This window comes from Vitis riparia, chromosome 14 (genome assembly GCF_004353265.1).
Source record: "Vitis riparia cultivar Riparia Gloire de Montpellier isolate 1030 chromosome 14, EGFV_Vit.rip_1.0, whole genome shotgun sequence".
Lineage (NCBI taxonomy): Eukaryota > Viridiplantae > Streptophyta > Magnoliopsida > Vitales > Vitaceae > Vitis > Vitis riparia.
Genome location: NC_048444.1, coordinates 27,846,581 through 27,862,708, shown reverse-complemented (window position 1 = coordinate 27,862,708; position 16,128 = coordinate 27,846,581). Strand labels below are relative to the sequence as shown.

The 16,128-nt window shown below is 34.5% G+C and overlaps 2 protein-coding genes across 2 annotated transcripts; one reads left to right on the top strand and one right to left on the bottom strand.

Annotated features, from left to right (window-relative positions):
* Window positions 1–3,249: 3,249 nt before the first annotated feature.
* LOC117930861 (protein SRC2) lies at window positions 3,250–4,278 on the top strand. Its single transcript, XM_034851621.1, has one exon. It carries the CDS (start codon window positions 3,328–3,330, stop codon window positions 4,156–4,158), a length of 831 nt encoding a protein of 276 aa, XP_034707512.1. The 5' UTR covers window positions 3,250–3,327; the 3' UTR covers window positions 4,159–4,278.
* Window positions 4,279–5,609: 1,331 nt separating this feature from the next.
* On the bottom strand, window positions 5,610–14,292 carry LOC117930130. Its single transcript, XM_034850602.1, has 3 exons — window positions 14,085–14,292; window positions 12,715–14,014; window positions 5,610–8,587 (listed from the first exon to the last, which is right to left on the bottom strand). Exons 2-3 carry the CDS (start codon window positions 13,985–13,987, stop codon window positions 6,105–6,107), a joined length of 3,756 nt encoding a protein of 1,251 aa, XP_034706493.1. The 5' UTR covers window positions 13,988–14,014; window positions 14,085–14,292; the 3' UTR covers window positions 5,610–6,104.
* Window positions 14,293–16,128: the final 1,836 nt, after the last annotated feature.

Genomic DNA, 16,128 nt, shown 5'->3' with positions numbered 1-16,128 from the left:
TTTTTGGAAATAATATTTTACGATATGCATTTCTTGTTACATGATATATAATATTCAAGAATATATATTTTCTAAGAAATAATATCCTAAAATATGTATTTTTTATTTGAGATATGATATTTTAGTATCCCTATCTTATCTTATCTTGGTTCGATCAAATGCTATCTGAATAAAATCATAAATATTACCAAATTCATGATGTTATTAGTGGAAAAAAGAAATGGTATCTGAAATTTATTTGATTAATGCTTTCACTTGTATTAAACTAATGGAAGAGTGACCTTTAAAAAAATGAAAAGAGTATGGGAACTTATGCAAAGTTGAGAAAAAGAACCACATGAATAAAAAGCAAGTGAAAGTGGAAAAGAAAAGTACACCCTTTCATTGTTGGACGAGTCAACTCACTTTTTAATTATTTTATTAATAGTATATTTATAATACTAAAGTAATATTCAATAAATGTCGGTTCTATTGAGATCAACATGCTAAATTAATAATTCGATAAATTTATAAGATAATATATTATATAAAAAAATTTGTATGGTATGATATATGACTCATTTATTACATACATTAATAATTTTCTAAAATAAAGTTGAATCCATATGCAATTAGAATTTTATAATAACCACTCTTCAAACCATCGAGCTTGCTCATTCCTTCGAGAATCATTAAGATGGAAGAATTATTGGCATTTTTAAAGTTTAAGTTATGTTTGGTTTCTGGAAAGTTTGAGAGAAAATATAAAAAAAATAAAAGAGGAAAAAAAAATAGATTTAAAATCAATAAATATATTACTTCAAACTCATTTTACTTATTTAATTCTTTTATATAAATATTAAATAATTTAAAGATATATAAATTTCTTACTAATTTTAATTATATTTAACTTTCTTTTGTATTTTTCATGTTAAAACCATTATGAAAAAAACACTTTTTTTAACATTTTTTTTAATTTCCTTAGTACTTTCCAACAATGTTTGGTTCTTGGAAATACTAAGGAAATAACAAAAATATTAAAGTTATATTTAGTTCTTGGAAAATTTGAGGGAAATAAAATAAAAATTAAAAATAAAAGAAAATAAAAAATAAATAAATAAAAAGTTTGAAGTAAAAAATTCCTAATTAATTTTAATTATATTTTATTTTTGTTGGTATTTTTATTAAACAACCAAACATAAGAAAATAATTTTCCTTAACATTTTTTTCTTTCCTTACTACTTTCTCCAAACCAAACATAACCTAAGGACTTTCTCATATTTAGTTATTTTATGAAAAATATAAAAGAAAATCAAATATAATTAAAATTAGTTAGAAATTAAAATGAGTTTAAAATAATATATAAAAATAATTTATTAATTTTAAATTTATTTTTTATTTTCCTTTACCTTTTCTTTCCTTCTTTTTTTTTTTCTCCATTTTCATTCTCTTACATTTTCCTTAAAATTTTCAGAGAAACAAACATAACCTAAGAATATTAAATTATCATAATTAATTAAAAAAAATCATTAATCCAAGTTATTAATTTATGTTAAATATATTTATAATTTGAGCACTATATATTAATAAATAATATTTAAGTAATGGAACAAAAAGGGAAAATATCACAACATCAATCTACAAAAATATACCCCATCCTCAATAGGTCAATATTTGACTTACTTGAGTATATGATGTTGCAAATCTGTTCAAAAGTAACAATAAAGAATGTCCAAAAATTGGTGGGTACAAATGTGAAAGCAATCTATATTAACAAAGAATAAAGTGCTAGGAATATTTTCTAAAGAAAGTGTTTATATCACACCCAAAATCAGATTCCATAACCCTTTATGAAACCAAAAAAAAAAACGGAAAGGAGAAGAAGAAGAATCTATCATATTCTAACACTCCCGTAACCATTTGATTTTTAGTTAATTTTATTTACCTTTCCCCGATATTTAAATTAAATATTTCTAATTCCCTTTGGTTTGAAATTTCATCAAATAACTTCCCTAATTTTTTTCATTTCTTATTTTTACTTATCTTCCCTCTCATTAAAAATAAGGGAGATTTTTTCATGAAATTTCAAACCTACTATACTAAGTGTATTTAATCAAAACTTTAAGTGAGGTAAATGAAATTATCCCTTTAATTTTTGGAATATTTGATTAAAATGGTTTTAAAATGTCTTATTTTATAAATAAAAAATTTATTTTTTTCAAAATAAGAAAATTAATGTTTTAAGTATAGGTATAAATAAGGTCGATGTGGTTTTTTGATAAAAAATGAACTAAATCAATATAGTGGTTTTATATATGATAATAACCGATCAAATTTGGAGTGAAAAAACCAAACCAAGCCTTTTAGGTCAATTTAGCTATGTTTTGACTTAATTTAGTAACTTTTTTTAGTCTTAAACCTAATTGTAGATTTTTACTTATTTTGAGTTCAAATCCTATTAATTTGAGTTTATATTAGGCCTTAAATCTAATTTATTTTTAAAATTAATTGAAACCAACTTTGATTTGATGTTATAAATAATATTAAATGCATTTAGAATTAATTTTGATGACAATATAAATTTTTTATATCAAATATCAAACAATTATATATAAGTTTTAGAATATCCATTTAGTTTGACATTTTTTTTATTTTTTAAAATCAAACCAAGATAGATTTTGGTTGGCTTGGATTGATTTGTTGGTTTTTTCGGTTTTACTTACACCCCTAATTTTAGGGATAAAAATGTTTTGACAACCTAATTTTTTTCTTAATTTTTTCCTTTTAATAAAAAAAATCTAAAAAATAAAAATAGAATTTAATTTATTTTTCATTTTTAAAAATAAAGACGAAGAGGGTATGCTAGTCCAATCCAGGTAAAGTGGTTTTTTTCTTTTATTTTTAAATTAAAATAACGATAAAAAGGCATAAATAGGTTTAAAAAGATGATAAATATGCCACTTCTAATTAACTAATTACCTAATCTAATCCAACAACCAAACGCGGTGTTCGTAATTATCACACCTTTCCTTAGCGTAGATCTCCAAACAGGGCATAATAAAAGATATTCTTCCCTATAACGACAGCAAACGCGCTTCCATCGACGTAAGGAGGGAAACTCCCATGAATGACGGTCCTCATTCTCCACGCGCCTCCTGAAAATTCTGAGTCGGTTTCAAGAACCTTCTCTCTTTTCCTTTTCGATGTTGCCTTCGCTCCATATATATATATATATATATATATATATATATATTTCTCCATCACTTCATTTGCATTTCATAACTTCAGTCTCAAATCTCGAATTTTTTCTGTCTTCTGTCTTCTTCTCGCTACTCTTCTGTAATTCATATGGAGTATCGTGCTCTGGATATTAAGGTATTGGAAGCTAAAGATTTGAAAGATGTCAATCTTTTCTCGAAGATGGATGTCTACGTGGTGGTGACCATCTCCGGCGACCCCAGGACGGTCCAAAAGACGCCGGTGGACAAGGACGGTGGCACCAGCCCCAAGTGGAATTTTTCCATGAAGTTCACGGTTGATGATGCTTTGGCCCACCAGAACCGCATCGGCCTCAACTTTACGCTCCGGTCCAACCGGGCTCTCGGCGACAGGGATATTGGCGAGGTTTACGTGCCGCTGAAGGAGCTTCTCGACAACGCCAGCGACGATAAGGTAGACCGGGTTGTCAGCTTTCAGGTGAGGAGGCAATCCGGGAAGGCGCAAGGGACGTTGAGTTTTTCGTATAAGTTCGGTGAGAAGTTCTCCGCTCCTGCGCCGGCGGCAAGGAAGGCGGACGATCCGGTAATGGCGTATCCGGCGGTGGCGCCCGGGGCTGGGTCGAGCTCTGCTTATGCGTATCCACCAGCTGGAGGATACCCACCACGAGGGGCGTACCCACCGTCAGCTGGAGCCTACCCACATCATGCGGGGGCGTACCCATATCCGCCATCTTCAGGGTATCCACAGGGCGGCGTTTATGGGCATCCGCCTCAAATGGGATATGGGTATGGGTATGGATGTCCACAACAGGTCCAGCAGCCGCAGAAGAAGAAGAACAAGCTTGGGCTGGGGCTGGGTGCTGGGCTTTTGGGTGGGCTTTTGATCGGAGATATGATGGGAGATGTAGCCGGCTATGATGCTGGTTATGATGCTGGGTTTGACGATGGCATGGATTTCTAATTTATTTTTATTTTTATTTTTATTATTTTTGGTTTTAGTTGGTTTGTCTTTGTGCAGATACTATGGTTTGAGGATTTGATTTCAACACTTTACTAAAGAATCATCCTTACCTCCATTTAAGCTATGTTTGCCTCTTGGAAAATTCAAGGAAAAATGTGAAGAAAAAAAAAAAAAAGAGAAAAAAAGTGGAAGGAAAAAAAAAATTAGATTCAAAATTAATAAATTATTTTTATATGTTTTTTTAAACTCATTTCACTTAGTTTCCTCTATTATATAAAGATTAAATAATTTTAAAACATATAAATTTTCAACTAATTTTTATTATATTTAATTTAAAAAAAAAAAAAAAACTTTATGGTGAAACCAAATATGAAAAAACCATTTTCTTAGCATTTTTTTCTTTCCCTATTCCTTTCCGGAACGGAACCAAATATAGCCTTAATGTTTCAAAATCAAAGAAACCAATGAGGTGAATGAAATTAACCCTATATTTAATAGCTTATGTTGAATTCTTATTTTAATATTTAAGTATTAATTAATTTTTAATCAAAATTCCTGCAAATGAGCCGCTTATCACTTTTAGTACTTTTTGGCTACTAGTAATGACTTTCGAGATTCAAGGAAAAAGTTGAAGAATTTTACTTTGGAATGTTTTGAAAGCAATTATGCCTTAGGTTAGATTCGTGCTACAATTTTGAGTCCTTTCACCATTTAACCAAAAAAAAAAAAAACCTAAAACAAGTTCAAGTTTACACGTGGGATCAGCAGTCAATGTAGTTTCAAATAAAAAGAAATTTTAAATTTTATTTTTAAATCAAAAACTTATTTTAAAATAAAAAAATTTATTCAAAATATGAGGACACAATGTTTTTAGAAATTTATTTTAAATCATAATGTTTTCATTAATTTAAATTAAAATCACAAATTTTAAGAATTATGAAGTTAAAAAAAATAATAAATGTAAAATAAAATAAACTATAATGGAGATAAAACTAATAAAATAAATAAAAATAAAAATAAAACATAAAGAAAATATGGAAATGGAAGGGAAGAGGGGGGAGGTAGCAGCAAAGGCATGGGCAGGAAGGGTGGGAGAAGGATTGAATGTATTAAATAGGGAAGTTCTAAAAAAGTGATACACTTAGGTATAAAAATTCAGGCTTACTTGCATTTGGTGTCCCGAATAGGAATGACAAAAAGGAGGAATCGAAATCCTGATAACGATGGATTATGGTTTTTGGTTCTAACCCTGCCATTTTCCCATTCTTGGGTTCCAAACATGCCCCTATGATATTGCTCAAAGGGCAGGAAAAACAGGAGAGAGAGAGAGAGAGAGAGAGAGAGAGAGGGGAAAGTGGGTCCAAAGAAAGGGGGTAAGATTCAATAGACTTGCATACGTAGTTGCAGTAAAAGGGATATGGCCCAGTCTCCTCACACCAACACAAACCAAGTCGAGTTTAATTATATAGTTTGAGTTGGTGCAGCACTAGGCCTTATTAGGCAATGGAGTTGGAGAGGGCAGAATCAAACATACCAAATATTTAAACAAAATTTCAAGACTAAAAGCATCAAATCTAAAGCAGAATTTGGAGGGCACAGCGCACGGCTGTTAACTTTGGCCCAACCCCACAAAAAGGTCAAGAAAATTCAAGAAATAAAAAGCTACAAACGTCTGGTACATTTTGCTGTAAACTACACAAATATTGAACCTAACTTATTGAATTTTTTTGTTTTTTCACTGGCCACGCCAGGCCGCGCCTGGCCTCTTCTCATCCCGTCCTTAAGGCCACCCAATGGGACCTCGGACTCCGCCCATGGCACTTGCTTTTTTTGTGGTTCGATGTCTGCATTCCAGCTATTTATCATGCTATATATACCAAAAGCACCGAATACTCCTTTGTCCATGTAACTCAAAAAACATTTGGCCGGGTTCTGTGCAGGGTTTCTCATAAAGGGTGGTAAGGCATATACCCATAGTAGTTCTTCACTCTGGTTACTATATCCTCGGCCCTGTTCATAAGGCTGAGCATCTTGTGGTTAAAGCCGGGGTTGGCAGGAGGAGGGGCAGCAGCGGTGGTGTTTGGAAAAGGTGGCAGGTGGGTAGGAACGTTGTTGGCAGGAGGTGGAGCTGTAAGGGTGTTATTGTTGTTGTAACCATGTCTTATCCCTACTTCTGTGTGATGAATATCATGTGGGGGTCTTGAAAATTGAGGCAGTAGAGAGGGAGGAGGAGGATAAAAAGGAGGTGGAGAAATGACCTTTTGAAAGTTTTTAGAATTAAATTCCAGTGCTGCAACAGAAGTAGAACCAGCATCAGCAATACTAGTAGCATGGTTGTTGAAGTTTCTATTAGCAACCATCGTTTGCTCTCCCCTATGCCCTTCTTCCCCTGTCCCCAACAAGAATTTTACACGTGATGTCCCCCTACCACCACTTCCTGTGCCCCCTTCATCGCTTGACGGTTTCTTCAGACAGGACTTCAGCTGAACCACTGGCTGCTGCTGTTGCTGCTGCTGCTGTGCTTGGCCATGCACAAAGGTTGGTGCCACCCTTTGTTCTGCTGCTGCATCCCTGGGCTGTGGGGTTTCACTGGAGGTGTCTTCTCCTCTGCCCTTGCCAGAGTCAGGAAGCTCCGGTGCAACTACTTCCAATTCCCTCAGAGTGTACTTTACACTCACGTTGCCAAATAATGAATTATTTTTAACAGCATATCTATGCGCTGCTTCAGCATCATGCTTGTATCGGAACACCACTCGGCATGTCAACGACTTCCAGAAAACCCGGGTGCTTGAGTGGTCCAATGGCCCAAATCGAACAAATCTTGCCTTCAGCTCCGCAATAGATGGCAGAGATGTTCTCGGTGGGAATTTCATCAGCAGCATAGTGGGTTCTTCCACCCTAGCTGAAGGCTCTGTCTTCTTGGCAGGATCCAGTTTGAATGGTTTAGCATCCTGTTTGACCACCTTAGGATCCTGCTTCACTGGCTTGAGCTCCTGTCTGACTGGCTTAGGTGGGGCGGGAGCTAGGGCAGCCACTGTTTCTTTTCCATCTCCTCGTGGAGTTTCCAGAGTCTTCTGACTGGCCTTCTTTTCTGCAGCCAGTGATTTCAGATCGTTGATTTTCTTCAACTTCTTCAAAGCATTTCCTTCTTGACGATCAGAGGGGGCACGTTTCCTACCAGTTTTTGATGGATCATTGGGCCGGACTGGAGGTTTTTGTAGCTTTACAGATGGCAAAACCCTAACATTCTCACTCGGAAGGTTCTCAGAAGCCCCAATACTGGGGGAAGATTGTGGGGCATTCCCTTCAACAGGCTCATTCTCAGCTGGAGGAGATAGAGATAAGCTTTTCTCATACTTGAGAGAACGGAATGCCAAGAAGAATTTCATCACAATTTGAGGCCTATTCCTCTCCCTACCATGGTAGGGATTAAGGGCAAGATCTCGCAAATCACTCAGTAATTCTGGAACTTTGAGCTCAATATCATCCAACCCATCCATTGCCATAGTCGCTCCAGAACTGGATAAGGAAGCACTGGTCCCTTCCTCTTTTGTCTGATGGTCAAATCGAGAATCCCTTGGCATTGAACCTATCTGCACAGGTTGTGCTGCTAATTTTGCCACCGCTGATCCACCTTTTCCAGTGGGCATAGGCTTCAGAGGATGACCAGCACTTGTTTCCATGAGAGACTCCTTTTTCCTTTTCTTCTTTTTCTCCCCCTGGCTGGAACTATCAGAGGCCAAATCCCCCATTGACCGCTTCAGAGCCTTGGCCTTCTTCACCTTGCCATCAGTACCTATCCTTGTATTCTGAACAGGAATCTTTGCATCAACTGGAGATGGCAGTTCACTACGAGCAATCTGACCTTGATATCTGTCTTGTTGCAGAGGAGGAGGTACAACATCTATTTCCTCTGAGAATACCCCTCTCCTCACCATGTCTGACCCACCCATGTTTGCAGGGCCAGCAGCTACATCTGACACAATTGTGTCTTTTGATTCCCAAATAGCATCCTTCTTATCATGAGTACTGTGGGCCAGAGCCTGATCCATGTGTGTAACACCAAAATCAGCAGGGGATTCAACCTTAGTTGCATTCACCTGAGAAGATGCAGAGGGAGCTCTCTTTTGAAACACATAATCTCCAGTTGCAAATGTAGATGGCCCCTCCTCACAAGTTGATGAGGAGGAAGCTTGTCCTTGGTTGATTGATGCAGTTGCCTGACCCGGGCTTATAGTTGCACTTGTCTGTCCCAGACTACTTGATGAACTGGCCTGGCCCTTGTTAAATTGATGGGGTCTGAAGTCAACAGGCTCTTCTCTCCTCTTAAATAGATAACGCTCCTTTTTCATCTTTCCTTTCAAATTCTTGGTTGAGCCTTTTCGACTGCCTAGAGCTTCCGCAATTACCAGAGGACCACTCAATGGAGCTGAAGAAAGTGACAAAACCGTAACATGAGAGAAATTTTCATGGACTACGCAAGCTTAACTTATAAGACTGAGGCAACATATAGAGACTTGACAATTTTCACTAGTAAAACAAGAGGCAACAAATGTGAGATTTATGTAGTCAATGCTCATCAACATAATTAAGTAGGAAAGCATAAAAGGGCCTCAGCAATTTTCAAGTACTAAGAAATAATGCATCAAATTTGTCATAAAATAGGAGGCCTACCAATGAATGAGAAAAGCTTCGCTAAGAATACAAATTAATAGAGCCTACAATATTTGTTAATAGGAAGGAGACGAAACATTGGGAACTCAAGAGAGTATACATCTGACAAATGAAATCTCATACATTTCGTTTCTTCATTAAGTTCTTTGAAGCTAAAGAAAAAGAATGAGAAAATAAAATAAATGAAAAGGAACTAAATGAAATACCCTTGCACATCCTAAAACACTCCTAAGGTCTCATTCCACTTTCTCTAAATTAGGAAAAGATGGCAAATAAGGCAACATATGAATGTATCCAATGCTAAATCACTTCAAAGAGACCACTACAAAACCATGATTAGTCTGAAAAAAACATAACAAAATCATCATAAGTTGATTCAAAGGTCGAATTAACCGTTACAAAGATTATTTCCAGTGACATTGAGAACAAAACCAAACAGCATAATAAGGCATGCTATAGTTTTCCTGATGCTGACCATTGTATCGTCCCTAAGTGCCCAAAGTTGGCAAATTCTTCTCATACTTCTGAAAATGGCTTCCACCATTCTTTCACAAAAGGAAAAACTTTCAAACTTGATAGATTAACAGTCATAATGATGCCCTCTATTAGGCCATTGAGAAATTTTCCATGCAACTCATATAAATGTCTGAAAGTATAGGAGCTACCACATCATCACTTCTTCCATGACTTTCCCCATCCTTAACACTATTCTTATAGTTGCCCAGTGAGTCAAGAATATTTGGCACAGTCACTGAGTTTAAAAAGCGTTCCATTCACAGTTCACGAAGTAAAAATTCTCTGACGTGATAGACAAAATCTGAGCAGTTTTCTACCATGCCCATCAAGAGTGGATAATTTCAAAGAATGCTGCCCCCAAAAACCTCACATAAACACACTAAAATATACAATACTACCACATTACGACCTCCAAATCAAGTTATTTTATTATCTACACATTCTAACCTCAAAATAAATTATCTCAATATTTTATATCTATAAGAAGGATCCTTCATAAAACAACATCCTCCTAATTAGCAATATTTTTTATTTATAACCCTTCATATAATGTTTTCTAAGAAGGATCCTTCTATGACCGAAGCAATGGATTGAAGCTTTTTCTATAAAACCTATTGGTAATAGATATAAATTTATTTTTTTGGATGGGCAATAATTGGCAATAGATATAATATTTTGCACATTCCAAATTATCAAGTCTTTGGCCTTAAAATTGAAAATGAAATCTTAATCTTTAAATTCACAAAATTATATCAGAACAGAAATTGAGAATTTGATGAATTCAACGCAGATTACACATTTGGACTCTTCCAATGAATTCTAAAATTTAATAAATTAGAGGGGTTTGGACACCAAATTTCACAAGAAAATCATTTAAAATTAAAAATAAAATCACTCATCAAGTAAAGGTAGGTTGACTTTAATGCTTTTGGATTGTCAAATTTTATTTTGCACATCAAAATGGTCTAAACTCATTTTCCCTTCCTGGATGTGCATATTAAAAATGAGTTGTTTATCTTTGGGAAGTGGTAGATGAACTAAGTTCTGGGGTGGTGTTTGAATTTTATTTTTATTTTTTTCGACAGGCAAAAATAAAATTATTAAGCGCACACCAAAGTACACCAGTTGTACACAAAGGTGTCAAAAAGAGAAATAGATGGAGAGATCGACAAAAAATAACAGTCACACATCAAAAAGAACCCAATAAATCAACAAAATCTAGGATAGGCATAGAGGTTGGTCTAAAAGTTCAGTTCCTGCCTCTGTTGACCTTGGCAATTAATATTCTTCTTATCAGAAACAGCAAACTTCGTTGAAGTGGACTCAAAGGTCAACTTCCTTGACCTTGGCAGTCAATATAGAAACACATATAGCTGATTATTGGTATTTGGAGCATGGTTCTAGACATTGAAATCTAAGATTTCTGGAGTCTTCATGATTACGAATTGAAGGATGTAGGGAGCTACCTGGTCCACATTTATCAACAAAAAATCAGAGTTGAGAGAATTTTGAGTTTGAAGAACCTCAAAGGACAGTTTCTCAATTAAAACATTTTTGTTTGTTTTTGTGGCAGAGCTGTTCGGAAAAAGATCCTCATCATGGATCAACTGATGTGAAGTACTCTCACGATTTGATGATGTTTATGCAAATAGGAATTGGCAAATAACATAAAATCTATCCATAAATTTCTTCCAATAAACTAGCTCTAAAAACTCACCTATATAGCTCTTTTACAAGGTTTTTGAATACTAGGTCAATAAAGGCTTATTTGATTCAATATTCTATAAGGTCTTTGTTTATCCAAACAGGGAATCCATTAATAAGCACCAATTAATAGAAGCGGCATTTATTAATAAGCACAAATTAAAAGAAGAGGCACACCTCGAGGAGATAGGAGATATACAAAGGATGAAAAGGCCAAAAAAGAAAGGGAACCAAAGCCACACTAGTGAGACCCTATATAATCCTTTTTTTCTTTAATAATAGGCAGAGACCTCATAGAATCAATAAAGCCATGTAAAGACCACTAAAGCAAAACTGAAACCAAAGCAAGAGGACCAAATAAGAACATCTTTCAAGGATTGAACTGAGAACTTCACAACACTGAATCTCCATCCAAATGGCTCTGATAAATAAAAAATAAAAAAAGGAAAGAAGGGGGGGGGACGCAATTTTCCAAGAAACATAACCATATCACAGTGATGAATCCAAGATTTGGGAATCATTTGCATTAGCCTTACTCAAAATTTGGAGTTATTTTTTAAATAACTTAAGCATCCAATGAGAGGGAGGAAAGAAACGCACGATAAAAAATAAGAATCAACTGTAATTCCATGGCTATCAGGAATGATCAGAGAGTTTTAAAAAAGCACGATATCAAGGTTATTCAACCATAATTCAGTAATTATTAAAATACAAAGCATAAACTTACATTTCTTCTTTTGACGAAAAAAGCAAAGCAGATTAAAGAAAGAATCCTGTTAACATGATTATGCTTACATCTCAAAGTAATGCAACTAGGAGTCTTTTTTGATACGCAAATGATAAAATTTTATAAATAAGCACAAAAAAAAGTGCTCCAAAGTATACAGGATGTATACAATGGGCATAATGCAACTAGGAGTCTTAAGCACTATATCACAAAAATGGAACATAATTTAAAATTTATGTTAATGCAGTTGTGCCCGTATCTCAAAGTAACACAAGTAGGAATCCTAAATGTTACTACCCTCGATCCCTAGCACACATCTCATGGTAATACAAATTAATTGATGCAACCCTACAACTGGAAATTAAGGAATTTTTGTTTTTAAGGCCCATAATCAGTCTCTACATGAAGAACTCAACTCACGCTAAGCAAATAACCACTTCTACATCTTCTTAACCAAATAGAAAGGACAAAGGCATTAGCCATAAAATGTCAGTCCCTCGATGGTACAGAAGTCAAATCAACATTTCTGTTGAGAAATAAACTCATTGTTGCATATGATTCATACTGATTTTCTTCAGTATCTACCTAACATTAAACTAACTAAAACCACCTAATGGAGGTACAATCTCAGGAAAAGCTACATATAAGAGTAAAATCCCAACAAAACACAAACAGAAGCCCATCAAGGCAGCCATAAAAGCTACAAAACAGTTCCCAAGATGCGATGTACATTTCAGACATCATATAAACTGGCAATTCTACCCCAACTTACTGCATAACTATATGTAGTAAAATCTAAGAGGTTAAAAGCAAATTAATAAGGTTGTACATGCATCCTTATAAACAAATTACATATATCTCAATAACACAAAATGTAGCATAAACCAGCACAAAAAGATTATCAAGGACACAAAAGGGAGGCATATCGGTTATACCTCGAGGAGGCTCTTTATAGAGATGCCGGTTTGCATTCAATTGCGCATGAGAAGGGCGTGATGTCTGCACACCGAATGCCTGAGCATAGGTTTCATCGTACTCCTCATAAATTGCCCTCCGATAAGCATAAACGGTAGCTTTATTCTTGATCCACCTGATGTTTTTTTGATCACTATCACGGGGCGCCAATGCCAATTGCTTTACAAAAGAAAGTGTATCTTCTGGCTGAAAACTCTCTCGTGCATTACTGATTTGATCTGCTGAATAAATCCCTCCAGTCTCATAATCAGGCACATCAACTTCAAAGTACCCTGGCACCCTTTTTGGCCTGAAAGTATATGGGTTTCTACATTGACAGACTACCCGAAGGCCACACCTTCTACCCACCTCGTCCACTGCCTCTTCAACTGCCTTCAAAAACGTTTTTGCAGTAGTCTGCCTCGATTTCTCTGCAAAATTTGTATCAAACGGGACGAGCTCATCCGGAAGAAACCACCCATAACTACTATCTCCAAAGAATGCGACCAACACATGACCTTCCCTCTTTGTTCGCCTCACCAAGGGATCTGCAAGAGCTTCATTGAAAATATGTCCGGGCCACCATGGATGGGATTTCACCTTTCCCCATACCATTTCCCCCACTTCAAGCGCATGGCTCGACGCCCTTGACGTCCCCATGCCATAAGCCCCACCCATTCCGTTTGCAACATAATCATCAAACTTGGATAACAAGGACTCATATTGGGAAACACTGCCCCCCTCCAACTCATGCGCATCAACCCTGGGCAGCGCACCCTCCTTCCTATCACTTCGACTATCAAACTGATCCACACCCTCTCTCGGAGCCCCCTCTCCATCCTTAATTTCAGAAACCTCAGTTCGCATTTCCTGATCAACTATTTTTCTACAGCCACTATCCGAAGAAACCCTAGATTCAATTTCCCTATCTACACCCCCGGAATCATCCTCCAAAGAAGCTCTAACCCCATCTGATCGCCCATTCTCAAACTCAACACCACCACTAACCTCATCCTCAGAAACCCTAACATTGCCCTCGCTCTCCACAGCACCCAACCGGCGCTCGGGAGAACCCCCAATTCTATCCGAAACCCCGAAATTCATACAGCTCCCTCCTCCACCAACACCTTCACCATCGGTGCCTCTACCGGAACGATCAACGGCATCCTCCGAAACCCTAGTAGTTGTGGGAGGCTCTTCAATCGCATCGGATTTTGTAGCGAATTCGCACTCGTTGTTCATCACAGATATCATAGTAAGAGCTGAAACCGATTCGAAGCCCTAGAAATTGAGTGTTTAGAGCTTCAAATTAGAGAGTTCTAAGAATCGGAACCACATCAACAAATCATACCTTTTCAGGCTCCGCAAAGTGAAAAATTTTGATGAGAACATTCGAGAAACGGTCGGAACATCCGGGGAAAAAAAAAAAAAAAAATCGATTCCTCGATGAATTAAACCCTAGAGAGAGAACCGGAGAGAAAAATGAGAGAATGTGAGAGTGAGATTGTGGTGTTCGGTTCTCAACATCAACTCCGGCTTTATATCCGTGGAAACAGTACACCGGCGGTGTACAATTCGACTCTGCACACCCGCCTTCTATGCTGCCACGTCACCATATCGGGGGCATTTTCGTCAGATAATCTGTAGATTTGTGGGACCCACGCGGCGGATTTCTTCAATTTGCCCTAAAAATCTTGTGTTGGTTGAAGAACATGGAATTAATTGTGTAACTAGAAGGGCTGTTTGGATGGCAAGAAAAAGGTCAAGAAATAAAATTTCGAATTTTAAAATCAAATACCCTCTTAAATAAATGGGCCAAGAAGACAACATGCCACTCAATTTCACACTCAGAATTTAATTATATCTTAAAAATATTACTAAAATTAATGATTTAATTAAGAAGGTGAGGTGGTAAAATTATAAGAAAATTGGATATTTGATTAAAATGGTCATTAAAAACTTAATTTTAAAATCTAACTGACTTTTTTTTTATCACATTTTGACTAAAATACCCTCATTTTTTCTTGTAAAAATAATCATTTCTTTTAAAATATACGTGTAAATATTTAAAATAATTAAGGGTATTTATGTCAAAAATAAGTTACTCTTCAAAAAAAACACTGAAGAGATTAAAATCACAAATATAAAGATTATTTCGACATTTTAACCCATTAATTAAAATATACATATATAAATAATTAAAATAAATAAAATTTTGAAAAAATACCTATATGATCTAGAAGGATTCTTGAAATTAATGATTATAGAAATTAATTATATAAATTAATAATTATATAATTAAGAAGATGCATTTGTTCTATTTTAATATTTCATGGCAAGAAAGCGAAGATGAGAAGGACAAAAATAAAATAAAATTTTCTATATATTGACAACTTAATTATTATGATCTAGATGGTTTTTTTATTAAATTAGTTTTATAATTAAGAAATACAATTATTTAAAATTAATTTCTAAGGGAAAAAAATGGTAAGATAAAAAGGGGGAAAAAGGATAAAGGGTAACATTTTGATTTTATGGACATTATTGAAATTAGTAGGGGCTACTCAAATTTAGAAAATAATTTAATTATATAAACTAGTGGATTCTTGAAATTCATAATGTAATTTAGAAGGTGTATTTATTGCACATTAATATTTTATTTTACAATATAAAAGGTAAGAAAATTTATTTAAAAAATTGATTTTTTGTAAATTAATATTTTTATTGTAAGAGGGGTGAAGGAAAGAAATGTAAAATAAAATTTTGATTTTTGAATTTTGGATGAGTGATGCCCAATTTTCTACACTACCTCTTAATTATATGATCTAAAATAGTATTAAAATTAATTATATAATTAAGAAGATGAAATTTTGTATGTGAATATTTTTGGCAAGAAAGTAAAAGATATGGAAGAAAAAATTTTGAACTTTAAAACTAGTATCAATTAGGTCCCTCAATTTTTATGCCAAACACTTAGGGTTTGTTTTGTATCTATTTTCAAAAATAGGTTTTGAAACTTGTCCTCTATTTAAAAAAAAAAAAAAAACATATATATATATATTTGGAAACCTAAAATATTTTTAATATTTTAATTATGTTTTAGAAATGTTTTTTATGTTTAATACTTTATTTTAATAATTATATGTGTTTGTATAATTATTTTTTGAAACAACCATTTGAAAATAAGTAATAGTAACCGAAAACAATTAAAAATTGTTTTTTGAAAATAGCATATTTTATTTTCTTAAAAATAGAAAACAGTTTTTGGTTATTAAACCAAACATATTTTTCCCTTATTTTTTATTGTGGATCGCACAAAAAAGAATAAAGGCTTCCAACTATTTTTCAAAAGAGTTTCCCAACTCAAAAAATATGAATAGTAATTTTTTTTTTTA

Coding starts and splice junctions, on each gene's coding strand:
- LOC117930861 (XM_034851621.1), top strand. CDS start 3,328: ATGGAGTATCGTGCTCTGGATATTAAGGTATTGGAAGCTAAAGATTTG.
- LOC117930130 (XM_034850602.1), bottom strand. CDS start 13,987: ATGATATCTGTGATGAACAACGAGTGCGAATTCGCTACAAAATCCGAT. Junction 8,588..12,714: donor CTATAAAGAGCCTCCTCGAG/GTATAACCGATA, acceptor CACTTTCTTCAG/CTCCATTGAGTGGTCCTCTG.